The 26,484-nt window shown below is 43.3% G+C and overlaps 1 protein-coding gene across 2 annotated transcripts in view; it reads right to left on the reverse strand.

Annotated features, from left to right (window-relative positions):
* The window catches only part of LOC125903237 (echinoderm microtubule-associated protein-like 4), a 50,516-nt gene that overhangs the window by 8,807 nt on the left and 15,225 nt on the right, over positions 1–26,484 (reverse strand). For both annotated transcript variants that reach the window (XM_049600028.1, XM_049600029.1), the window contains 15 exons: positions 23,623–23,648; positions 23,366–23,401; positions 21,160–21,283; positions 20,458–20,607; positions 20,298–20,367; positions 20,065–20,175; positions 19,848–19,943; positions 19,629–19,763; positions 9,926–10,061; positions 4,970–5,118; positions 4,713–4,838; positions 3,180–3,311; positions 2,332–2,399; positions 1,546–1,634; positions 1,195–1,292 (listed from right to left, as the gene is read on the reverse strand). In XM_049600028.1, coding sequence (XP_049455985.1) covers positions 1,195–1,292; positions 1,546–1,634; positions 2,332–2,399; positions 3,180–3,311; positions 4,713–4,838; positions 4,970–5,118; positions 9,926–10,061; positions 19,629–19,763; positions 19,848–19,943; positions 20,065–20,175; positions 20,298–20,367; positions 20,458–20,607; positions 21,160–21,283; positions 23,366–23,401; positions 23,623–23,648 — 1,546 coding nt within the window. The remainder of the gene's footprint in view (positions 1–1,194; positions 1,293–1,545; positions 1,635–2,331; positions 2,400–3,179; positions 3,312–4,712; positions 4,839–4,969; positions 5,119–9,925; positions 10,062–19,628; positions 19,764–19,847; positions 19,944–20,064; positions 20,176–20,297; positions 20,368–20,457; positions 20,608–21,159; positions 21,284–23,365; positions 23,402–23,622; positions 23,649–26,484) is intronic.

Below are 26,484 nucleotides of genomic sequence, written 5' to 3' on the forward strand. Positions count from 1 at the left end.
ACTAATTCTTATAGTTAGGACCGGCTCTTGTAGTTAGGACTGGCTCTTATAGTTAGGATGAATTCTTATAGTTACGACCAGCTCTTGTAGTTAGGACTAATTCTTAAAGTTAGGACCGGCTCTTATAGTTAGGACTAATTCTTATAGTTAGGACAGGCTCTTATAGTTAGGACTGGCTCTTGCAGTTAGGACTAATTCTTATAGTTAGGACTTGCTCTTGTACTTAGGACTAATTCTTATATTTAGGGCTGGCTCTTATAGTTATGACTGATTCTTATAGTTAGGACTAATTTTTCATGTGTACAGCTGGCTCTTGTAGTTAGTACTAATTCTTATATTTACGACTGGCTCTTATAGTTAGGACTAATTTTTATGTTTACGACTGGCTCTTGTAGTTAGGACTGGTTCTTATAGTTATTTGAATGAACTGATTTGTGATTTTGGTTTTATGAATAACATTGAATTGAATTCAGTCGTCACATCTGTCAACACTTCAAACATCTGTGAGGACATTTTTACCATCACAGTTTATATTCATCCTCTGAGGAGACACACCATCTCTACTGTGACATCACTGTGTCTCAGTCGTTGCCTGGTCTGTGGCAGCAAATTGATTGTACTGCACATGTGCAGCTCTCCACAGAGATGAGGAGGAAATCACATGACTTGTCATCAGCTGATTCGTGGATGAGGTACGTAAACAGCAGCCAGGACACATTGGACATTGATGGCAGGTGAGACGGGATCGACAGACGGACAGAAAACGTCTCGGCTTTCTGGCTTTTCATTGATGAAGATAAAACTTTTTTTTTTTTTAAGATATTTTTGGGGGCTTTTTAGCCTTTAATGTGTAGGACATACAAGCGTGAAGGGGGAGAGAGAGAGAGGGAGTGACATGCAGCAAAGGACCGCAGGCTGAAGTCGAACCCAGGCCACTGTGGCAACAGCCTTGTACATGGGGCGCCTGCTCTACCACTAAGCCACCGGCGCCCCGTGAAGATAAAACTTTGCTTCAGTTTCCTTCGTCTGTTTGGAGAGAAGGAATCCGCCACTCCTCTGCTCCTCACTCTGGTGGTTAGTCTGATAAATAAATGGCGACCCCTATAATGATGTCATGACCCCCAGGTTGAGACCCACCGTCCTGACCGGTGGTCAGACATCTCAGAATGACACAACAATAAAACACAGACTCACCGTGCACTTCCCATAGCGGCTGTACTTGCGTCCTCGCTCTGAGACGGTGTAGAGGTAAATAAAGTTATCATGAGATCCGACGGCCAACAGGCTGCCATCTGCAGACACACAGAGAGGAGCATTCTGGGTAATGCAGTTCACGTCTCTCACAGCGTCTTCATGGAAGCAGTCCTGCTGTTTGTTCATTAACAGAAACAGTTATCATGAGATCCGACGGCCAACAGGCTGCCATCTGCAGACACACAGAGAGGAGCATTCTGGGTAATGCAGTTCACGTCTCTCACAGCGTCTTCATGGAAGCAGTCCTGCTGTTTGTTCATTAACAGAAACATCACATGTGACATCACCCACCAACGGAGAAGCGCATCACCGACAGCTGCTCGTTCCCATCGGTGTGGATCGCCACCAGGTCGGTCGTCTCAGCGTCCAGGACGTACCACCTGGGACAGACGCAGCAGTCAGAGACACCAATTACAGACAGAGACACCAGTTAGAGACACAGACCGGTTAGAGACACAGACACCAGTTAGAGACACCAGTTCAAGATAGAAAGACCAGTTAGAGACACAGACCAGTTAGACACACAGACACCAGTTAGAGACATAGACACCAGTTAGAGACACCAGTCGAGATAGAGAGAACAGTTAGAGACACCAGTTGGACAGACAGAGACAGAGACACCAGTCACAGACACCAGTTGGAAAGACAGAGACACCAGTTAGAGACACCAGTTGGACAGACAGAGACACCAGTTAGAGACACTGGTTGGACAGACAGTGACAGAGATACCATTTGGACAGACAGAGACAGAGACACCAGCTAGAGACGCCAGTTGGACAGACAGAGACAGAGACACCAGTTAGAGACTCCAGTTGGAAAGACAGAGACACCAGTTGGACAGACAGAGACACCAGTCACAGACACCAGTTGGAAAGACAGACACAGAAACAGAGACACCAGTTGGACAGACAGAGACACCAGTTAGAGACACTGGTTGGACAGACAGTGACAGAGATACCATTTGGACAGACAGAGACAGAGACACCAGCTAGAGACGCCAGTTGGACAGAGAGAGACAGAGACACCAGTTAGAGACTCCAGTTGGAAAGACAGAGACAGAAACAGGTGCATACTGACTTTCCTGAGTGTGTTCCAATGGCGACAACGGCTCCGCTGGGATGGAAGTCGGCACAGTGTCCATGTTCCTGAGAGACAGAGCTGTCAATCATCTGTCAAACAACCAATCAGCTTTCTCCAAGCACTGACAGCTGTCGACAACAACAATGACATCTGGACATTTTTAATTGGATACTGTAAACGCTTCTCTTCTTTCTCTGCTCTGATTGGCTGCCTGTTTTCAGGAGGGCGGGGCTTCACAAACAATCTAAGACACATCAATCTGTTAAGTCAAACATTTTGAGTAAACAAGGATGTTTACAGATGTTTATATTTACTTTAGTCACAAACACATTTAGTAAACAGACTGATGTTTACAGATAAATGCTTATATTTACTTTAGTCACAAACACATTTAGTAAACAGACGGATGTTTACACGTAAATGTTTATATTTACTTTAGTCACAAACACATTTAGTAAACAGACTGATGTTTACAGATAAATGCTTATATTTACTTTAGTCACAAACACATTTCGTAAACAGACGGATGTTTACACGTAAATGTTTATATTTAGTCACAAACGTATTTAGTGAACAGACGGATGTTTACAGATAAATGTTTATATTTACTTTAGTCACAAACACATTTAGTAAACAGACGGATGTTGACAGATAAATGTTTATTTACTTTAGTCAAACATATTTAGTAAACAGACTGATGTTTACAGATGTTTATAAAATACATCCTAGTGTTTAATAACACTGATGTTTTTCTTTCAGCCGTCACTCTGTATCATGATCAATGAAAATATTGTTGGATATGGAAATAAAACAATGATGATTATGATGGTGATGATGACACTGACCTCCAGCGTTCTGCTCCACTGCAGACTATGATCCTCCGAGCTCCAGACACAGACCAGCCGGTCCTGAGCGCACGTCAGGAACAACCCTCTGGATGGGTGACACGCCAAACCCCACAGCTCATCTGTGTGACCCTTTACACATCACAGGAAAGAGAAGCTGAGACCCTGAAGATATCATCGCATTACTGAGACCCTGAACACATTACTGAGACCCTCAATGCATTACTGAGTCTCTGAACACATCACTGACACCCTAAAGGTGCCGACACACCAAATTGGCATCAAAGAACTAGCGGCAACGAAAGCCAACTGTTGCGTTGTCTACGTCGCCCTGTGTCAGTTGCATTTGAACACACTACACGGACTACATCCGACGGCCAAGTAGCACGTACGTTCTGCGCCTGCGTGAGAGAGAGCGGAGTGAGAGAGTGGTACATCCTGCCAGCCAAGGGGTTTCCTATCTGTGCAGCCGAGCACCGCAGCACCTCCACGGACTATTACATCCAGACGGTCCCAGTGTTTCCTCCGCAGGCTCCAATTCACTCAGCTGCCCGATAAACTCGCTGCTTCTTCCCACTTTAACCTGAATAACAAACCAGGGCTCGGTGCTCCGGTTGGATCCAAACGGAGAGCCAGGGCTGGCTCAGAGACTAGCGGAGGCTTCACTTTCACTACAGGCAGATTCACTCGCTACAGGGGAGAGGAAATAAAACCTGAACAGTCAATCTCTCTCACCGACATGCTCCACCGCTGATTCAACATGCTCAATCAGCCGAAAAGTCGCCGACGTGCCAACAGTGTGGGACACACCGTAAAAACTAGGGCAACAGACGCTCACTGACGGCCCAACTTTGCTCGACGGCCAACCATCGGTTCGGTGTGTCAGGGCCTTAAAAACACCACTGAGACCCTGAACACATCGCTGAGACCCTGAACACATCACTGAAACCCTGAACACATCTCTGCTTTACTAAGACCCTGAACACATCACCGCTTGACTGAGACCATGAACACGTCAGTGCTTGACTGAGACCCTGAACACATCACCGTTTTAGTGAGACCCTGAACACATGACTGCTCTACTGAGACCCTGAACACATCACCGCTTGACTGAGACCCTGAACACATCACTGCTTTACTGAGACCCTGAACACATCACCGTTTTAGTGAGACCCTGAACACATGACTGCTTTACTGAGACCCTGAACACATCACCGCTTGACTGAGACCCTGAGCACATCACTGCTTTACTGAGACCCTGAACACATCACCGTTTTACTGAGACCATGAACACGTGACTGCTTTACTGAGACCCTGAACACATCACCGTTTTACTGAGACCATGAACACGTGACTGCTTTACTGAGACCCTGAACACATCACCGCTTTAGTGAGACCATGAACACGTGACTGCTTTACTGAGACCCTGAACACATCACGAAGACCCTGAACACAGGGTCAACACCTGTCCTGTCTGAGTCGTACCAAATTATGGCATCATGATGACATCATGATGATGTTGTGAAGTCTCACCTGGACCTCCACCAGGAAGCCATCGTTGAAGGTTCCTCTCAGGATGAAGTTACGAGACGTCCCGACTAGAAACTCCTCCCCCTTCCCCTCAGACACCGCTCTGATGGTTCCGTACTGATCCGGGACCTGTGAACACACCATCAGCTATGTGACCTGGGTGATGTGTGTGTGTGTATGTATGACAGCGTGTATCTGTATGTGTGTATGTGTCTATGTATGTGTGTGTGTGTGTGTGTGTGTGTGTGTGTGTACAGTACCTCGATGTCCCTCTCCGCTCGCAGCTCATGGTCCCACAGGATGATTTTTCGGTCTTTTCCTCCTCCAGTCAGCAAAGTGCCACTCCTCATCTCACATAGACAGAACACGCTGCCCTCGTGACCTTTGACCTGCCGACAGATCTGGAACGCTGCGCCCACGCACGCACACACACACATACACACACACACACGTGAGTCTTGCCTTCTGAACTGAAATGTTACAAAAAATTTGACAGAATGAATAAAAACGACCTTCATCGTTAAATTCTGTGTTCATACATGTCATTATAAACTCTGTGTGCGTACATACGTGTCATTATAAACTCTGTGTGTACATACATGTCATTATAAACTGTGTGTACATACGTGTCATTATAAACTCTGTGTGTTCATACGTGTCATTATAAACTCTGTGTGTACATACATGTCATTATAAACTGTGTACATACGAGTCATTATAAACTCTGTGTTCATTCAAGTCATTATAAACTCTGTGTGTACATATGTGTCATTATAAACTCTGTGTGTTTATACATGTCATTATAACCTCTGTGTGTACATACATGTCATTATAAACTGTGTACATAGGTATCATTATAAACTGTGTGTTCATACGTGTCATTATAAACTCTGTGTGTGTTCATACATGTCATTATAAACTGTGTGTTCATAAGCGTCATTATAAATTCTGTGTGTGTTCATACGTGTCATTATAAACTCTGTGTGTTCATATGTGTCATTATAAACTCTGTGTTCATACGTGTCATTATAAACTCTGTGTGTACATACATGTCATTATAAACTGTGTACATACGTGTAATTATAAACTGTGTTCATACGTGTCATTATAAACTCTGTGTGTTCATACGTGTCATTATAAAGTCTGTGTGTTCATAAGTGTCATTATAAACTCTGTGTTCATACGAGTCATTATAAACTCTGTGTGTTCATATGCGTCATTATAAACTCTGTGTGTTCATATGCGTCATTATAAACTCTGTGTGTTCATACGTGTCATAAACTGTGTTCATACGTGTCATTATAAACTCTGTGTGTACATACGAGTCATTATAAACTCTGTGTGTACATATGTGTCATTATAAACTGTGTGTTCATACGTGTCATTATAAACTCTGTGTGTACATACGAGTCATTATAAACTGTGTGTACATATGTGTCATTATAAACTGTGTGTTCATACGTGTCATTATAAACTCTGTGTGTACATACGTGTCATTATAAACTGTGTGTACATATGTGTCATTATAAACTCTGTGTTCATACGTGTCATTATAAACTCTGTGTGTACATATGTGTCATTATAAACTCCGTGTGTTCATACGTGTCATTATAAACTCTGTGTGTTCATAAGTGTCATTATAAATTGTGTGTTCATACGTATCATTATAAACTCTGTGTTCATACATGTCATTATAAACTCTGTGTGTTCATACGTGTCATTATAAACTCTGTGTGTGTGTTCATACGTGTCATTACAAACTCTGTGTGTGTTCATACGTGTCATTACAAACTCTGTGTGTGTTCATACGTGTCATTATAAACTCTGTGTTCATACGTGTCATTATAAACTCTGTGTGTTCATACGTGTCATTATAAACTCAGTGTGTTCATACGTGTCATTGTAAACTCTGTGTGTGTTCATACGTGTCATTATAAACTCTGTGTACATACGTGTCATTGTAAACTCTGTGTGTGTACATACGTGTCATTAAAACTCTGTGTGTGTTCATACGTGTCATTATAAACTGTGTGACAAACTGCATAAGATGATGATAAATAATTTATAATAGGGTGTGTGTAAAGTCAGTGTGTGTGTGTGTGTGTGTGTGTGTGTGTGCGCACTCTGATGAATCAGCTCTGCTGATGTCACTTCCTGCAGCAGCCAGCAGGAGGCAGTAGATCACACAGAAAACATGTTTCCTCTGACTTCCTGTTTGAGCAGATATGCTGCTAGAGTCAGACCTGATCTGAGACACTCTTCCCTGTCTGTACGTGTTTCTGTCCGACACAGAGACACCGAGCAGAACGTGAACATGACCAGTCTGAATCTGTGGTGTTGATAAATGTGTCAGTGCTGGCTGATGAACTTTGACCTCACTGCACAACTTCAGTCGAAAACATTTAACTGTTGGCACCACTCCTCTGTAAACCAGTTTAACCACACTAAAACCATTAGTGACACACACACACACACACACACACACACACACACACACACACACACCTACACCTCACAGTGTAGGATCAGTCGACAGGATCAGGATCAGTCGGACAAACAGTCAAAGGTTCGTCTGTGTTTCTGTGATTTCAGAAGTCTGTTTAAAGAAGCTCAGCTGGTGAAATCTGTCACGACACAACATCACTGTGGTGCACAGCCAGATACACACACTGAAGGTCACAGTGTTTAAGGTCACAGTGTAACAGGAAGTGATTGCGAATCAGTTTCAGCTGCTTTGGTGCAAATCACAGAGGCGACAGGAACAATGGAGAGACAAACAGGAAGTGGTTTTACATGTGGTGTCCACAGACGGCTGCTCTCTGCTGATCCTTCCTGACTGAGTCTTCCCTAGTTTCCCTAGTTTGGTACCCTGAAGCCCAATCAGGTTTCACAGGTGGTCCAGCCCCTTCAGGATGAAGGTTTGCTGTAGGGATGCACCAAATATTCGGTAACCGAATATATTCGGCCGAATATTGCAAAAAAAACCCCACACATTCGGTATTCGGTAGAATAAGTTAAAAGCAAGGCCGAATAATAGCGGCGCTGTTTTGATAACGCAATCAAACAGTGTGCCATGACGGGCGGATTAAAATGTCGGCAGTGTAGCGATCCGTCCGTCACTGCACTCGCATTTGCGACTAAAAATAGTTTTGAGCGAGCAAAATAAATCATTCAGCACGCTGTGCGAGCAGCCTACAGATTTCAACCAGCAGCAGAAACGAAAGGCGAATCCCATCGGTTGTGGGTTGAACGGGGGTCACAGACACAGACACGAATACGTATTCCTGTCAAATACGGCGGCCATCGGCTTACCGGCGAGGACAAGTCAGCTCCAATATCCTCTTCTTGGTGTCATGACTGCCCAGAAGTACCTGAACAGCCGAGCCAGCCGAACACAGGTATGTGACGTGTCAGGAGAAACAAGCCGTTCACATTTCTCTCTTTGTGGCAGGTAACGGTCCACAAACCTCACCGCACTTTAGGGACTGTTCTTTACTTGTCAGGGGAGGAGGGTGGCTGGTTGATTTTTATTTTATTTATTTATTTTATTTTGATCCCCCCTATGTTAATCACTTATTGATGCTGTTTTTGAAGTATGAATAAGTCAATAAGTAATTTATTCCATTGAAATATCATTGATGTATTATAGAAAAGTGATTTATCTTTTTATAAATGGCAAAAGGCACATCTGCCTCATTTTCACTGTGGTATCCTGATACTACTCAGAACCATGATATTTTCATTGGTATCGCACAGTGGGTCCCAATTTTGGTACCGTGACAACACTAATCTGGAGGGGGTTCATCTGCAAATACTAATGAAAAACTAAACACAATATTCGGTATTCGATACTCGGTATTTGGCCAAGCGTTTAATATTATTCGGCTTCGGCCACAAATTTTCATTTCGGTGCATCCCTAGTTTGCTGTGTCTCCACAGTCTCAGGAGGACAGTGTCCGTCCTCATATGTCCAGCGTGTGAAGGGTTAGGGTTAGCACCTATGGGACGTTATGTATTGGTGCATCCACCACAGGCTGTCCAGGAGTTCACTGATGCCCTGATCCAGGTCTGGAAGGAGATCCCCCAGGACACCAGATGTTGTCAGGAGGTTATACAGGCAGGCAGGATTCAAACACACTACTGAGTCATAATCCAGTCCTCATTGGGTCGATGATTTTGGATCCAGTCCTCAGTGGGTCGATGATTTTGGATCCAGTCCTCAGTGAGTTGATGATTTTGGATCCAGTCCTCAGTGGGTCTTTGATTTTGGATCTGGTCTTCAGTGAGTCGATGATTTTGGATCCAGTCCTCAGTGGGTCGATGATTTTGGATCCAGTCCTCAGTGAGTTGATGATTTTGGATCCAGTCCTCAGTGGGTCTTTGATTTTGGATCTGGTCTTCAGTGAGTCGATGATTTTGGATCCAGTCCTCAGTGAGTTGATGATTTTAGATCCAGTCCTCATTGAGTCGATGATTTTGGATCCAGTCCTCAGTGGGTCGATGATTTTGGATCCAGTCCTCAGTGGGTCTTTGATTTTGGATCTGGTCTTCAGTGAGTCGATGATTTTGGATCCAGTCCTCAGTGGGTCGATTATTTTGGATCCAGTCCTCAGTAGGTCTTTGATCTTGGATCCAGTCCTCAGTGAGGTGATGATTTTGGATCCAGTCCTCAGTGAGTCGATGATTTTGGATCCAGTCCTCAGTGGGTCGATTATTTTGGATCCAGTCCTCAGTAGGTCTTTGATCTTGGATCCAGTCCTCAGTGAGGTGATGATTTTGGATCCAGTCCTCAGTGGGTCAATGATTTTAGATCCAGTCCTCAGTGAGTCGATGATTTTGGATCCAGTCCTCAGTGAGTCGATGATTTTGGATCCAGTCCTCAGTGGGTCAATTATTTTGGATCCAGTCCTCAGTAGGTCTTTGATCTTGGATCCAGTCCTCAGTGAGGTGATGATTTTGGATCCAGTCCTCAGTGAGTTGATGATTTTGGATCCAGTCCTCAGTAGGTCTTTGATCTTGGATCCAGTCCTCAGTGAGTTGATGATTTTGGATCCAGTCCTCAGTGGGTCTTTGATTTTGGATCTGGTCCTCAGCGGGGAGGTTAGGGTTACTGATGTCATTCATTATTCAGGATCTGATGATATAACTTTTTGCTTCATGTTTCTGAGCAGAGTGTATGACAGATACTTGTTAAATTAGCCCCACCCCCTTCTCACCTCTGGGTCCCTTGCTGGTGGGAGTCTCAGCAGAACTCCTGGTCCAGACCAGCAGGACTCCTCCGGAGTCTCCTGTCAGAATGTCTCCAGTACTCAGGAAAGCCAGACACTGGACAAACTTTGGCTTCTCATATTTCTGAAAACACAAACAAATAACAGAGTAAGAGTTAGACCTGGGGGGTATTCCAGAAAGCAGGTTTAGTGACAACTCTGAGTGTGTTAACCCTGAAATGAGGTAAACTCTGAGGGCCGAATTCACGATGAATGAACTGCGGCCGCTGATAGCACCTTGAATTGCACTTCACTTGCACCCGCAGTTTGCTCAGTCTTAACGTCCTATCCACAAAGGATATTGCGCTAATGATATACCAGCACAAACACGCCCACAAAGTTTGGCAGCTTAGTGCAGTTTGCCCCTGATTTGCCCCTGATTGCAATAAGCCACATGGCTAATTGCAATCAGGGACAAATCAGGCCCAAAGTATAAATGCTGGCTTTGCACCAAGAACACCGTGGCAGAACAATGGCAGACTTTGTTTGGAAAAGTACTGAATACTGTATACCCTCATGTAGTGATGTCTGCTGGTGAGTCAGTCTAACAGTGTCGGATGGGTTGAGGCTGTGGATTTGACCAAGTCTGACCACTTTATCACTATTCCCTTCACTTGTAGCTGTTTTTTCATTATCTTTTGAATTTAATATGAATTATGGAACTGTTTTTGTTCACGTTTGTTTCCCCCGTTTCGTAAAATAAATTATTGAAAGTTGCTTTTGAAGCGCGTGACAGAAGTGCGTTTTGAGAACGACCGCAGACTGTCACCTGTTCAACGCATCAATATCTTCGGATGCCATTAAAGTAATAATGATTATAATAATAATGTCAAAATATTATTTACAGACTGATTTAACAGACGATCACTGCTGCCACGCTCACTGCAAAGTCTGGGCGAGAGGCTTCCACAGAGGAGCACCCAGATTGCACCAGCTTTCTCAAGACGTTATTTACTTCACTCAAACTGTGTGTGGCTGTTAGCGCTGGTGTTAGTGAATTAGACGTTGTTTATCAATGAGGCTCATTTGCATATAAAGGGGCAATTTTTGCGCCAAATATATGCATATTACCTCATTTAAATACGTGCAAATAACACCGGAGCACCAAGACGCAATCTGCTTGGCAGCACAGTTAGTGGAGCATTTCACCCTCTGCGCGTGCTTTGTGAATTAGATGGTATCTGTTTGCTCCATTTTTACCAGTTTAGTGGCCGCAAAAGCCACGCAATCCTTTTGTGAATTCGGCCCTGAGTGTGTTAACCCTGAGATGAGGGACACTCTGAGTGTGTTAACCCTGAGATGAGGGAAACTCTGAATATGTTAACCCTGAGATGAGGGACACTCTGAGTATGTTAACCCTGAGATGAGGGACACTGAGTATGTTAACCCTGAGATGAGGGAAACTCTGAGTATGTTAACCCTGAGATGAGGGACACTCTGAGTATGTTAACCCTGAGATGAGGGAAACTCTGAGTATGTTAACCCTGAGATGAGGGACACTCTGGGTTTTCAGCTCCAGACAGAGAGGTAAGTCAAACTCTGAGTCAATCACCATGGCAACTGACTCTGTGAACCTAACCTGCTCACTGACAGGTTTTCTATAAGACACCCTGAGTTCACCCTGTCTCCTCCCTACTGCTGAGCCTGAAGCAAGCTGGCAGACACACATGGGTTGTTCATATGTAGGAAATCTGATCCATATCGAGGCAGAATTAATTCACAGTGCTTTACGCTGGGAGAGGATCTTCAGACCCCGTCTAGATGTGCTGTCTTTCCCCAGTGAATATCTGTTTGAACCGTACTGTTTTTCATCAGACTCAATCATTTACCGGCCACACATGTCAAATCTGACACACCACAGATGTGCGCTCTCATCAGAGCAAATGTTTTTTTGTGAATGGTAGCTTTTTATATGATATTGGTGATGATTTGTGGCCTCTGCCTTCTTTCTGTTGGCTGAGTAGAACTCAAATGTTACTCAGCAGGATATTAGGCAAGAGGACACACAAGTTGAAACAGTATTTTGGGGGGTTTAAATTACTAGTGACCTACAGCACATAATGACATAGCCACTGAATGACAGGTTATTGAAGCTACTTTGTTTAATAAATCAAATATGAATCAAACTAAATGAAGCTACAGTCGTGGCCAAGTCAAATGTGCCTTACCTGTTTGAATGATGTTTTTATATTTCATTTTAAGCTGCTTCCAAGTGTGTTTTTCTCCTGTGAGATTGCACCTACATGAAAATCAGATTTTATTCAAAACCACTTTTTCACCTCTAAGCTATGATTTTAATTGAGTGTGGTTAAATGTAAATTAATGGACTAGGGCATTCAAACGTACGTGGTGACTCAGGCCGCAGTTTTCTCCCATGCTGCCTCTCTCTCCTTGGCAGCTTTAGTGCTGTTACTTTGTTTATGAAATATATGCTCATATTCGCTGTAGGCATTCATGAGCACCTCCAAGTCCACAGGCGTAAAATAAGTTGATCGCTTTTTCTCTCCGGTTGCCATGGTGACTCAAGGTATCAGGGCTCCACTGATGATGGCTTTTTATTGTGGTTGTGCACGTGCTTAACTCAAGGTGTACCTACTCAGAGTTGACTGAACTAATTCAAATCAGCTGTTCTGGAACCAGATACTCAGAGTTTCCCAGCTCAGGGTAAGTCAAGTCAGAGTTCAGGATTAGACTCAGTTTGTTGAACCTCCTACCTGGAATACCCCCCAGGACTACAGACCAGGGCTACAGAGTTAGATCAGGACTACAGACTTAGACCAGGGGCCTCATGTACAAAGGGTGCGTACGCACAAAAACATGGCGTACGTCCTTTTCCACGGCAAAGTTCAGATGTATCAAGAGTGAAATGACCATGGAAATGTGCGATGCCTCACGCCAACTTCATGGCTGGCGTACACACATTTCTACAGCTGTTGATCCTTTGGCGACACTTAGAGGTGATGCTGGGAAACTGTTATAATAAATAAATGTGAAATCAATCAGTCCTCAGAGTGATGTGCACATCAGAGACACATGACAATTAACAGTGATGAACAATTAACACACCCACGTGTCTGCAATTAGATGAGCGGATATAAAAGCATGCGCAAAGTGGAGCAGAAAATACTAGGGATGTAACGATACCAGAAACTCACAATACGATATTATCACGATAAAGAGTCCACGATACGATATATATCACGATATTTATACAAGGGGGAAAAAGAGAAAATTTATTGTTAAAAATAACTATTTTATTCAAAAATAGTGCATGTACACTATACAGCATGTTATTTTTTAACTTGGAAGCGTATCATAAACAAATCAACACACAGCTGAACATGTGCTTTCATTTCCCCCCCATTACTGCTAGGCAGGCAGTCATTAAAGTGCCATAACAAAGTCATGTCAATTAAAACTATAGTGACAGAATATGAAAATGGAAACATTCAGTATTTTTTAACCTACTCTGAACAAAAGTAGTATAGTACTATTACTAGAAAGTCATCTGAATGAAATCAAATTATGAGAATAGAGTCTTAATATTCATCAAATATACAGAACTTAGAACAATCAGACCCTGCAACAACAACAAAATTAACAAATTAGAAATAATGTAAACTCAATAACACACAATCCCTCACTCACAGATACACAGAGAGAGAGAGAGAGAGAGAGGTGGGTAGAGATGTGTGTAAAAGAAAACCAAAATAAATGAAGCCCAGCCGTTTCCCCGGAAGTCATAGAAAAACTCAAAAACACACATTCACTCAGTTTGTTCACGCCAGGTTGACAATCTTGACATCAAGGAGACCCTGACACTTTCTCAGAACAGGAGATGAGGAGAGGAAAGCTCTGCTCCTGCGCTTTCATGTGATATGCTTGACGTTTCTGTGCGACCCCACATTCGCGAGTAATCCATCCAACAGTAATGTGTGTGCAGAGCTGTATGAAAGCTTTGTTATACATTATTTTAGTGTAACTTTATCATTTTTTTTCACCGTGAAAACATTGGACTGCCGACAAGTGCTTGGTCTTGTCGGAAAGCCACGATTCCGCTGTTTCACGTGATATGTGTGGCTTCTCGCTATGACCAACGGTCGTGGAGAAAATCCACAGAGAAGAACAATCAATCTCCTTACTTTTATTCACTGTTTCCTCCGGTCACGCACGGGTCAGAGTCGGAGGCTGAGCTGCACAAGTCTGCTCTCACCTGCGCGCACAGTTGCATGCAAAGGATTATGGGGAATGTAGTCACACAGTCATATTACCGGCTCTGTAGGAGAACGCAGCTATATAACTACCGTGGCATTCCCACAACAGTATCGAGAATTTATTTTATCGCGACGGCGCGAAATTCAACATATCGTTACATGCCTAGAAAATACCGTTAACAACAACGGCTGCTTTAGCAGTATTAGAAGACATTGTAAATGGCACAATACAAAGAGAGAGTGTGTTCCGACTCAGACAATTAACCAACATTGTGGCGAGGTGGCCTGGTTCAATGCATGATTCATACATTCTGAGTAACAGCATGGTTGGGAACAGACTACTACCTGGCACCGTGCATGATGGGTGGCTTCTTTGTGAGCAAATAATTCATTTGTTTAACTGTCCTTATATTAATCCCCCTGATGCGCACTGAGCATGTGCGCCCCCAAATATTATCCTGTCTTCACAGCATCAGTACTAGTCAGTGGTTAGAGGTAGTGACTTGTTGTTTTTTAAACTACAGCTTCAGAGCTTTCTAACAAGCCCCTGATTGTCTCTGTGTGTAAAGTACTCATGTCAATAAACCCGTGCGTAAAGTGTGACATTTCCTAATCAGCCTCACCTTTTCCCCGGCGCACTTCTGCATTCATTTACAACAATACTGTGTGATCCGTGTAAGTGGTGTATAAAATTAACAAATATAAACTGTAAATCCAGTTTGCATAATTAATTGTCTGCTTTCAACTGACCCCAGGCGACTCTCTGTTCAGACGGGTGAGCTCCTCCTCTCCTGTCCCCCAGCCTGTTTTGGCCACACTGAGCGGTGGTATGCAGCCATCCTCCGCTTCACGTCCACCTTAATGTCGGACCACTTCATTTTTAGTTCTGCGTGTGTACACTTTTCTGACCCCACAGCTAGGGTTGGGTACCGTTCATAATTGAACCGATACGGTACCGGTACCTGGAATTCGGTACCGGTACCAAACGGTACCTTATTTTGGTACTTTTTAACCCTATGGGCTCTAGGAGTTTTTGGGGTATTTTTACTGCCTTTACTTTTAAGCTCATATCACAGTCATTATAAAGGCTACATACACATGCTATATCTTGTTTTGTTTTTTTCAAGACAATCTGGGCTAACCAGATTTGCCATCAATTCATGTCCTTCTATGTGCCTGTATTTTATATTAATTTCCATATCAATGAGAAAAACAAATCTGGGTGCCAAAATTCTTATATTTTTACATGTATCTCACATAGCAAGCTGGAAGTTGACGCTGGGTTTCCATCCAAATGTATCGCAAATTTTAAGCAAATTTTGTGAAAATGTGCCAAAGAAAATGCGAATTTATGCACGTTTCCATTCGTTATTGTTTTGCAAGTATTGGGAGTCAACAGGTCAAGCAGAAGGTGGCGCCTCTCATGAAAAATAAAATGCAAAAGAACACCCGTAGAAGAAGAGGACGCCGTGAGATGACGTCATTGAGAGCGTCTCATGTCCACAACTGATGTGAACAATTACCGGCACATCCATGACTACGACGAGATGGAGAGATTCCTTGGGAACTTCTTGGCCACTGCGAGAGCTCTCATCACACTCATATCAGCGTTGTCAGCGTAGCCTACATAATGTCGTGATGTCTGTGTTGGTACACCAGGCAGCGCACATGATGCAGCGGTATTCAACACGTCCAGTCTGTTCACGTAAGCTGTGAAATAGCCTACACTCACCTGACACTGACAAAAGTCGCATTTTCCTAATATCGATATGCTGACTTTTCCACCTCCTCCAAGCGTAAAAACTTTTTTGCAATATTTCGGCTTTTTTTTTTTTGAATTTCTGGCGTTTCCATTCAAGTGTTTTTTTCACAATTGTTGAAAATGCGAATAAAAATAGGTGGATGGAAACCCACCTATATTCTGCCATATATGAAGAGGGGAGACTCACTGGAATCTGGCAATATAAGAACCATGATGCTGGGACATTCTGTCACTTCACAGCTGTCCAAAACATGTGGTTTGTGCCAGGCGGACATGATTGCCAGTATTTTTTCATTATTGCAAGAAATTCCATTGACTCATTCACAAGTCAAAAATGTGTTTTATCTGAAAGAAACATGCAATATTTACATCTAAGATCATAGAAAAATAGTCAACCGAGTGCAATGATGTCCTCCAAGATAATATTTGTTTTTCAGTTTCAGTTATATACTGGGGGGACATTTTGGGCATTGGGGGGGCACGTGTCACCCTCAATGTATATGGTGACTACGGCCCTGTCAGCATGTATAATTAGGCTGCAGTTGTCTGGGTGCGCAAAGGTGAAGTGGCTGGTCTTGTCATACAAAGTTTGTTGTTTGTAGGGTCATAAGGACAGAGGGATGTCGTATGCTGTAAAGCCCTGTGAGGCAAATTGTGATTTGTGATATTGGGCTTTATAAATAAAATTGATTGATTAATTGATTGATTGATTGATTGAATTGAGTGTCAACTGGACAATATGGAGATATTTGCATCTTGAAAGCCGGACTACAAATGTGGATAGACAGGGAGAAACACACGCAAGCCTAAGACGTGGTAAGATACGATATTCCTCACTATATGAAGTGACTGATAACAAGATCTGTATCATGGGTTGTAAAGAAATTCGTCAGGTTTTTATTTTGTAGACAATTGATCTGGATTTATAGCGTGATGGGATGACAGCATAATGATCAGTCAGTTTGTTCACGCCAGGTTGACAATCTTGACATCAAGGAGACCCTAACACTTTCTCAGAACAGGAGATGAGGAGAGGAAAGCTCTGCTCCTGCGCTTTCATGTGATATGCGTGGCATTTCTGTGCGACCCTGCATTCGCGAGTAATCCATCCAACAGTAATGTGTGTGCAAAGCTGTATGAAAGCTCTGTTATACATCATTTTATTGTGATTTTATCATTTTTTTCGCTGTGAAAACATTGGACTACCGACAAGTGCTTGGCCTTATCGGAAAGCTACAATTCCACTGTTTAACGTGATATGCGTGGCTTCTCACTATGACACACGGTCACGGAGAAAATCAATAGAGAACGGGTGTGAATTTGGACGCACTATGCATCATTCAGGCCCACAGTATAAACTTCTCAGTTTCAACATTTTATTGAGAACATTTAAGAACAGTGCTGCACGTTAACTTTTGTCTGCACATTTTTTTTTACTGCCATTGTTGCTGAGTCTGAGGTGCGAGTCATGCGCTCTCGCTCCGCCTCCACCTCAGGTACCGAAATTTGGCACCATTTCATTTTAAGTGAATCGGTACTCTGTAGTACTGACGTGAATCGGTACCAAGTACAAAAAGTACCAGGTTTCGGTACCCAACCCTACCCACAGCATTGACAGCCTCACACACACTCTCCAACTCACTCCTCTTGTATTTTATAATGATGCCGGAGCACAGCGTGCCAAAAAGTACATTTTTGCGCGCCTCCACTTCAGTGAGTAGCATCTCCAATTCGCATTCTGTTAAGTTTTTCTTTTTCCCGTCTTACTCATTCTTTTGTTTTAGTTTTCTGCTCGTGCAGACAGGGGAATCTCAGGTGCAGGGTCGATTTGCATATTTAAATGGAGAAGTGGTTAGGGAGGGGTCGAGTTCTCCAACATGTGCATTCAATTCCACATTGATTGGGGTGTACAAAGGAAATGTACTTGGATTCATGCCTACGCACAGATTTAAGCGTACGCCATGTTTCAGTCGGAAATCCACGTAAGTCTTTGTACATGAGGCCCCAGGACTGCAGAGGTAGACCAAGGCTACAGAACAGTACTACAGAGGTAGACCAAGGCTACAGACCAGGCTCTATTAAAAATTTGTTTTATTTTGAAACTGCTAAACATCTGACCATCTGCAGTTCAAATTAAAACCAGCTCAGAACTTTTATAACTCAAACATGGAACTGTAAAAAAAGTCTCAGACAATCATTTCTGTTTCACATTTGAGTCCTGAATGCCAAATCTTCTGAAAACAAGTGGAAAATCTGTCTGTCTGTTGGTCAACCATCATTTTCTGCTGTTGTAAAACAGCAATGTGTCTGACCATACCTTATAGACCTGCACACCAACGGCTGCACAGACGGGTACAAGCACTCACACCATGTGTGCGGTGGTCATGAAAATGACAACTGTGTTGGTCTGAGACTAGTTATGACCGTTGTGCTGCATTGCTTCTGGTCAGGTGTCAAGTAGGTTTAGGATTAACTATGAGTGGAGCGATGTTTTCCTGTAGTTGAGCTGTAGGGTTCAGGGGGTTTTCTGTGACTGATGGACTGATCTGAGTCCTGTTGGATCTGAAACAATCTGACGGTGTGAAAACAAACTGCAGCTGCAGGTTTTTAAAATCAGAATAATATGAGTGTGAAACTTTTAATCTGAAGGTCTGGGCCTTTGTGGTCAGCCAGGTGGAGCTTCCTGTTTGTCCGCAGATCAAATTCCTCACATTCACTTTGTTTCAGTTCCTCCAAACCTCATTTATCTTCATTTTAACCCTTCACAGTCTTTACTGAACAGAGGAGACTGTTTAGTATTCTACATGATCAGTTCTGATCTGTAGTTTCTGTTAGCGTGATGATTTTATGCTGCTACTTAAAAGAATTAACAAAAATCTACGACGGCATTGATAAGCTTCACTTTGAGAACACAACGGTTCTGAACACGAAAGACGAAAGTTACTGTCCTATAAAAATGTTTCTCGATCACTCAGGTGAGACAAAATCTACATGAGAATAAAATCTGAGACACGTGTCTTCAACAGATCAGAAAATATTAAAACAAATTTAAAAAGGTTGATTTCTCAAAATAAATATGAAGTCCACTCGTGGAGAAAATAGGAAGAAGATCTTCATTTGACTTAATGACATTCAGTCACAGTTTACTCTAAAACCTCCATGTTGTCACTGTGTGCTGATGTCTGGTAACATCCAGATGATGGAGACAATAAAGTTTAAAGTTCACAAACTCAGAGTTTGTTCCAGATGTAAATCAGAATTGAGATATTTCAAGAGGATGTTTGGGATTAATTGATTCTCCTTTCAAATAAAAAGTAACCACAAACATCGGCTAGAACAATAAACAAACAGTAAATAATAAATAAGAAGAGACTAACACTAAGAAAAATAAACTGCAGCTGATTTATAGTCTTTTTACTGTTTTCTCTATGAAAACAAAAATGTTTCCAAAAAAAATTACAATCAAAGTTATTAAGTTTTGTTTTAAAAGAAAATCTGATCCAGCTGCTAAAGGGTTTTATAACTGTTTTATCTGTTAACATCACTCAGAACATTTACATGTTAATGAATAACCCATTAACGTTTAGTGGAGTATCCCGTTTAAAGACCATGCCCCGTTTACAGAGACAGGGGTATTCCGTTAATCAAAGACGAAAATCAAAAGACGCGTCCTCACCCCAAAGATTCCCTGTTTACGAGCCAGCGAGTTCCCATTCCAGGTCCAGAAGAAGATGTGGGACTTCCCACAGGTGACGATGGTGTTGGGGTCGGTAGGGTGGAACTCGACAGCCAGTACGACCTCATTAGTGGTCTGAAACACACCAGTTACAAACCTTTAGACACTAATGATATCAGGTGTTGTTCTGTACGCAGGTGTAGGACAGTGACTGCCAACCTTGATCTCAGCGATTTTTGACTTCTTCTGCCAATCCCAAACTGTCAACATGTGGTCGTTACAGTCGTCAATGACACTTAGGTGCTGACCAGAGTCCTTGCAGAGAGACAGACAGAGGGACATGATGTGAGACAGACATTTTAAGACCTTCAGCAGAGTCTGAGCAGTGTGGTCTATATGGACTACAGTTCCCATGATGCACCTGGGTGATACTCACAGCTTTGGAGAAAGCCAGGGAGCCCACACCTCGCTCAAATGTTCCCAAACCGATGACCTGCAGAGTGGACAGACTGACGCTGTCCCAGATACGAACGTGAGGCTGTATCGCCTGTACACAGCAACAGAGAGAACGGGATGTGAATACTTCACTTTTTGTTTATTGCTTACAAAACAGTTTTAATTTTTCAAAAGTCAGGTGTGATTCAGTTTGAGTCTCCTGTTCGTCCTCACCCGTCCATCTTTGTCCACTCCTGCAATCTGTCCTGTAGCGATCCGGATCTTATCAGGATGGATGGCCAGACTGATGGACAGAGACAGAGAGATGATGTCAAAGAGCACAGAGCAGCCAATAAGAGCACAGCAGATGATTCATACGCCAGCGTGTTCTCACCACTTGACACAGTCGGTGTGTCCGAGGTAATGTCGCTGAGTTCGTTCCTCATAGTTAAACAAGGCAACAACGGAGGCGATGAAGTAAACGATCTCTCCGGTTGGAAGAAGGTATACATTGGCTCTGCAGTCTCTGCCACGGTAACCGTACCTGCAGGAAGTCAAGGAAGCACCTGGAGAACAGCAAGAGATCTACCGACGTTCTACTCTACATCTACTGATGGTCAACTCTACATCTACTCTACATCTACTGATGGTCAACTTTACATCTACTCTACATCTACTGACATTCTACTGTACTCTACTGTACCGAGAATCTACCAGTGATCTACTGAGGCTCTCCTGGTTCTCAGTTCTGGCTCCTTCAGTCTTGATGTTTCTCGTCATCGTCAGTAACACAGAGTTTTCTGTATGCGGACGACGATCGGCTCTCTGTACATGTTGATCATCTCAGTTTTCGGATCAATGTCTGATGTTACCGAACGTCATCCTGCAGCTGTCGTCCTGAGACACAGACAGGTTTTATGTTTCTGGATGTTTGTATCTGAACACATGAAAATTATTTTATTCTGGCTCTGAGAACAAAAACTTTAAATTCCACAAGTGAACTTTGTCGACGACTGAACTACGTTATTTTTATTTATCATCGATCAATGTTATTATTGTGTTTAAATGTATTTAATGTTTCCAGGGTGAAGGATACACCCATTCCAGCTTCAGTCTTTCTGAAGGAAGTTCTGTCCGAACATCATCGTAGTTCTCCACGTCTGAAGGGATGAACATGGTAATTGGTCGCCCACGCATGAACATCTTAATGTGGTTCCCCTCTGAAACACAAAAAAAACCAAAACAAGATTCAGTGTGGAATAAATGTCTCACCAAAGTAAAATATCACCGCTACTGATTTTATAACATTAATTTCTGGTATCGTTTGAGACATGTTCGTAAAAACCAAGATGGCCGATGTGAAATTTACTGTTAAAGTACTATTTTCAAAGAATAACTCGTTCACATGTTGTTAATGTGACATCATCACAGCTCATCTCTGCACGCTGTAGTCCACTGACATATACCGCTCAGCGCTAAGTCACATTTTATCGCTCTGATTGGCTGGAAGTCTGTCTGCCCAGAGGCGTTTCTGTCTGCAGCCGCTGATCCCACCGCAGGACCTTTGAACCTTTGCAGTCATGTTGTGTCTCTCTGTTGACGTTTCATTAACATTGTCTGCACCATTAATAAGACTGAGCTGGACTCAATGAGCAGAGAACCAAAGCTGACTGGTATCAGTCTGTTGGACAGGGGCTCTGGACCTGGGACCTCAAGAGGGGACACTTCTTCAGGAGGGGACGGTTCTTCAGGAGAGAATACTTTGTCAGGAGAGGACAGTTCTTCAGGAGAGGACACTTCTTCAGGAAAGGACACTTCCTCAGCAATCCATATGTTTTAGTTTGGTTTTATGTGTTGCGTTCAACACCACTGATCGTGATGCGTTTGTTAATAGATTACAGACCTGGATCTGGTATCTCTGGTTCTGACAGTTCTCCTCAGACTCGTCTAACATGGTTCATAAAAAAACAAGAACATTATCTGTGCTTTCTGAGGCTCCTCCGGTGGATCTATGCTGACGACACGCAGCTTTACTTCTCGGTTAAACCAAAGAACCTCAATGACCTCATCACCCCTCATGACAACATCATCTTCTGTTAGATACTGGACGTCTAAAAATTTCCCTAATCTTCATTCGGACTAAACCGACTTCCCAGTTATCGACCGCAGTACTGCCTGAAAGAGACCACCTGCTTCACGAAGGTCAGTCGGTATATTCGCCCCTCTACTCCCAATCTCAAGATTGTCTCTGAGAATCTTCTGATCCTGTTTGACTGACATCAGAACCCTGAACGTCCCATTAGAACGCTGAGCGGCTCATTAAAACTCTGAACTTCTCATCAGAACCCTGAATGTCTCATTAGAACTTTGAACATGTCATTAGAACCCTGAACTTCTCATTAGAACTCTCCCTCAGTCGTGTTTTTATCAGGTGAGAAATTCAAACCGATTCTATCAGCAAAGAACTACAAAGAACCCGATCCTCACCTCCCTTCATCGACATGAAGGACAGGTGAAGGACAGTTGAGGACAGCTGAAGGACGGATGAGGACAGGTGAAGGACAGGTGAGTACTGGTGAGGGACAGGTGAAGGACAGGTAAGGACAGGTGAAGGACAGGTGAGGACAGGTGAAGGACAGGTGAGGGACAGGTGAAGGACAGGTGAGTGCAGGTGAAGGACAGGTGAGGACAGATGAAGGACATGTAGGAACAGGTGAGGACAGATAAAGGACAGGTGAGGATAGGTGAGAACATGGGGAGGACAGGTGAAGGACACATGAAGGACAGGTGAGTACACGTGAGGACAGGTGAAGGACAGGTGAGGGGCAGGAGGGGTGAGGACAGGTATTAAGCGTTGATGCCGTGTTGTTTACCTCCATAAATTCACTCATGTTTAACAACCTGTCAATCAATGACCTGTCAATCAATGTCGGCGCCACGGTAGCATACAATCTGAGGCCTTACATTTAGGTGGTGGGTGGGGCTTATGCTTTATTGGTCTTTTTATAAGTTTTCTCACCTGGAAGGTGAATAAATTTTGGGTTCCACCTGTGTTAACCTTATATGGAGGTAAACAAAAGCAGGGGGCAGAGCCACAGACAGGTGTGACATCACCTGATCAGTCTGAAGGAGAGAGAGCAGGTGGGTGAGCGAGGCTGACAATGTAAAGCAGAGAGAGAGAGAGAGAGAGAGAGAGAGAGAGAGAGAGAGAGACGGAGAGATGTGATTGGCCCAGAAACAGGAAGTGCTCATTCAGCGCCTGTTAGCATGTAAGCTCGCTCTGATGATTCATTAGGACTCACCTGCTTGGCTGTTTTTCTCTCGTGTCGACATTTTGGCTGGTTTGAGACAAAGACATCATCAACAACAACAACATAAACAACAACACAAACAACAACAACACAAACAACAATATGGCGTCTTCACTACAGGAGAGACTGAGACTGAGCTAACAAAGATTCCTGCTGAGTCTGACTTCCTATTGGCTGTTACACATGATGATGGTGATGATGATGATGAGTGTGGTATATTCACGATGAAGATGAAGATAAATGTTTACCTTGACTGACGACCACATCTTTGTGTCTGAAAGGAGACAGAAAAAAAAACTTCAGAAGATTCAAAAAGTCTGATCAATCAATCAACTAATCGATCAATCAACCAATTAATCAATCAGTCAGTGTCTCTCGGCAGTAGTTTAACGAACCTGAAAAATAAAAACATAATAAACTAAAATTAAAGAAACAATAAAAACACAGCAGAGAGTACTGATCGTATTTCATTGGTTTCTTTTGTTTGAATGTGATGATGTCATTTCTGACATTTTATTTCCTGATGTGTTCATGGGGTTAGTTTAGGGGTTAGGTTAGGAGGAAGCAGGGACGGTTGGTATCTTCGTCTCTTCAGATGAACAATAAAGTTTTTTCATTATACTGAGTGACGTTTTCTGTTCGCACCGATCAGCTGTTCTGATCACAGCCTCATCGATCAATCAGTATCAGTCAGTCACTGAAACTGGACATGTGGACATATGTCCCACCCTGAGACGGAGGACAGACAAGTCTGCTAAAGACACAAAGAACGAACCTCAGCGTGTCTCTGCATAAAAACCTTTATGTCCTGACGTCGTTGAGAAAAAACAGAAACCGTAGGGCTGGGCGATAAGTCGATTTTATTGATTAATTCGAATTTGTAGTTTAGGCCCATTTGTTTTAATGAAAATTTAGTTTCTATTTAAAATCCGCCACCGCCGCTCCCCGCTGGGCTCCCGTAGTTCAAAGTGGGCTCACACCTCGTTCAAGAAAGGGAACGAGTTCTTCAGCGCTTTTGTGTGCTCACCTGTGTGTGTGTGTGTGTGTGTGTGTGTGTGTGTGTGCGCGCGCGTATCAGGGCCGAACTCCGCCGTGCGCGACACAGAGAGCAGAGGAGGATTTTAGACACACACCGTGTAGGGACATAAATGACATGTCGTTGTGTAAATAAGATAAATAAGTGTTACCAACGCCAAGCTGGCAGACCCCCGAACCGTAGTAAAGGGACCTCCGAAGACCATTAGCTCCTTTAGCTTGTGTTAGCTCGTTGTGGCAACAACACATAAACAATGGGACTTCGTCTGCGTTAAAAAACGGCACTTTATTTTCAGCACTGCAGGGATGATGCACAGCCTCTGTCATCAGTGTCTGACTTTTACATAGAGGGAAATAACTCAAAAACAGATGTCACACACCACACCCGGCGCGCTAACGTCTCATACCTCCAACATCAACTACACACATACACAGCTCCACACACACACACACACACACACACACACACAAGCCACACACATCAGGCTCAGCCTGTAACATAAGGCTGTTTAGTTTGTTTAATAAAAGGACAGGTATAGACCTGTTCTGTAGGAGAGGTAACCTTAAATAACTTCTGTTGTGATCCAATATGATGGTAGGGGAAACACTGCCGTATGATAAGAAAGGGGTCCGGTGGAAAGTGATCACAGATGCAGTCGCCATGTATATTGCAAGAGATGTGGTGCCCACATATAGGCTACTGTGGAAAAGCTGGGGTTTATTCACATGCTGAAAGTTTTCAACCCCAGGTATGTGCTACCAGGCCGCAAGTTATTATTTTTTTAACTAGAAGGGGGAAAAAAATCGATTTAAATCGTGAATCAGATTTTTTGTGAAAAAATTTGAGATTTTTTTTTTAGGCCATATCGCCCAGCCCTAAACAACTGTCAGCGATGCATTGAAACTGACCATAATGAACCGTCCAATCACAGCTGATCAAAGTCCCGTCAGGTGACTGTAAAGTAACCGTCCAATCACAGCTGATCAAAGTCCCGTCAGGAGACCAGAAACAAACCGACCAATCACAGCTGCTCAAAGTCCCATCAGGTGACTGTAAAGTAACCATCCAATCACAGCTGATCAAAGTCCCGTCAGGAGACCACAAACAAACCGACCAATCACAGCTGATCAAAGTCCCATCAGGAGACCACAAACAAACCGTCCAATCACAGCTGATCAAAGTCCCATCAGGTGACTGTAAAGTAACCATCCAATCACAGCTGATCAAAGTCCCATCAGGAGACCACAAACAAACCGACCAATCACAGCTGCTCAAAGTCCCATCAGGTGACTGTAAAGTAACCATCCAATCACAGCTGATCAAAGTCCCATCAGGAGACCACAAACAAACCGACCAATCACAGCTGATCAAAGTCCCATCAGGTGACTGTAAAGTAACCATCCAATCACAGCTGATCAAAGTCTCGTCAGGAGACCACAAACAAACCGTCCAATCACAGCTGATCAAAGTCCCATCAGGTGACTGTAAAGTAACCATCCAATCACAGCTGATCAAAGTCCCATCAGGAGACCACAAACAAACCGACCAATCACAGCTGCTCAAAGTCCCATCAGGTGACTGTAAAGTAACCATCCAATCACAGCTGATCAAAGTCTCGTCAGGAGACCACAAACAAACCGTCCAATCACAGCTGATCAAAGTCCCATCAGGTGACTGTAAAGTAACCATCCAATCACAGCTGATCAAAGTCCCGTCAGGTGACTGTAAAGTAACCGTCCAATCACAGCTGATCAAAGTCCCATCAGGTGACTGTAAAGTAACCGTCCAATCACAGCTGATCAAAGTCCCATCAGGAGACCACAAACAAACCGACCAATCACAGCTGCTCAAAGTCCCATCAGGTGACTGTAAAGTAACCATCCAATCACAGCTGATCAAAGTCCCATCAGGAGACCACAAACAAACCGTCCAATCACAGCTGATCAAAGTCCCATCAGGTGACTGTAAAGTAACCATCCAATCACAGCTGATCAAAGTCCCATCAGGAGACCACAAACAAACCGACCAATCACAGCTGCTCAAAGTCCCATCAGGTGACTGTAAAGTAACCATC

Source organism: Epinephelus fuscoguttatus, linkage group LG16 (assembly GCF_011397635.1).
Source record: "Epinephelus fuscoguttatus linkage group LG16, E.fuscoguttatus.final_Chr_v1".
Classification (NCBI taxonomy): Eukaryota; Metazoa; Chordata; class Actinopteri; order Perciformes; family Serranidae; genus Epinephelus; species Epinephelus fuscoguttatus.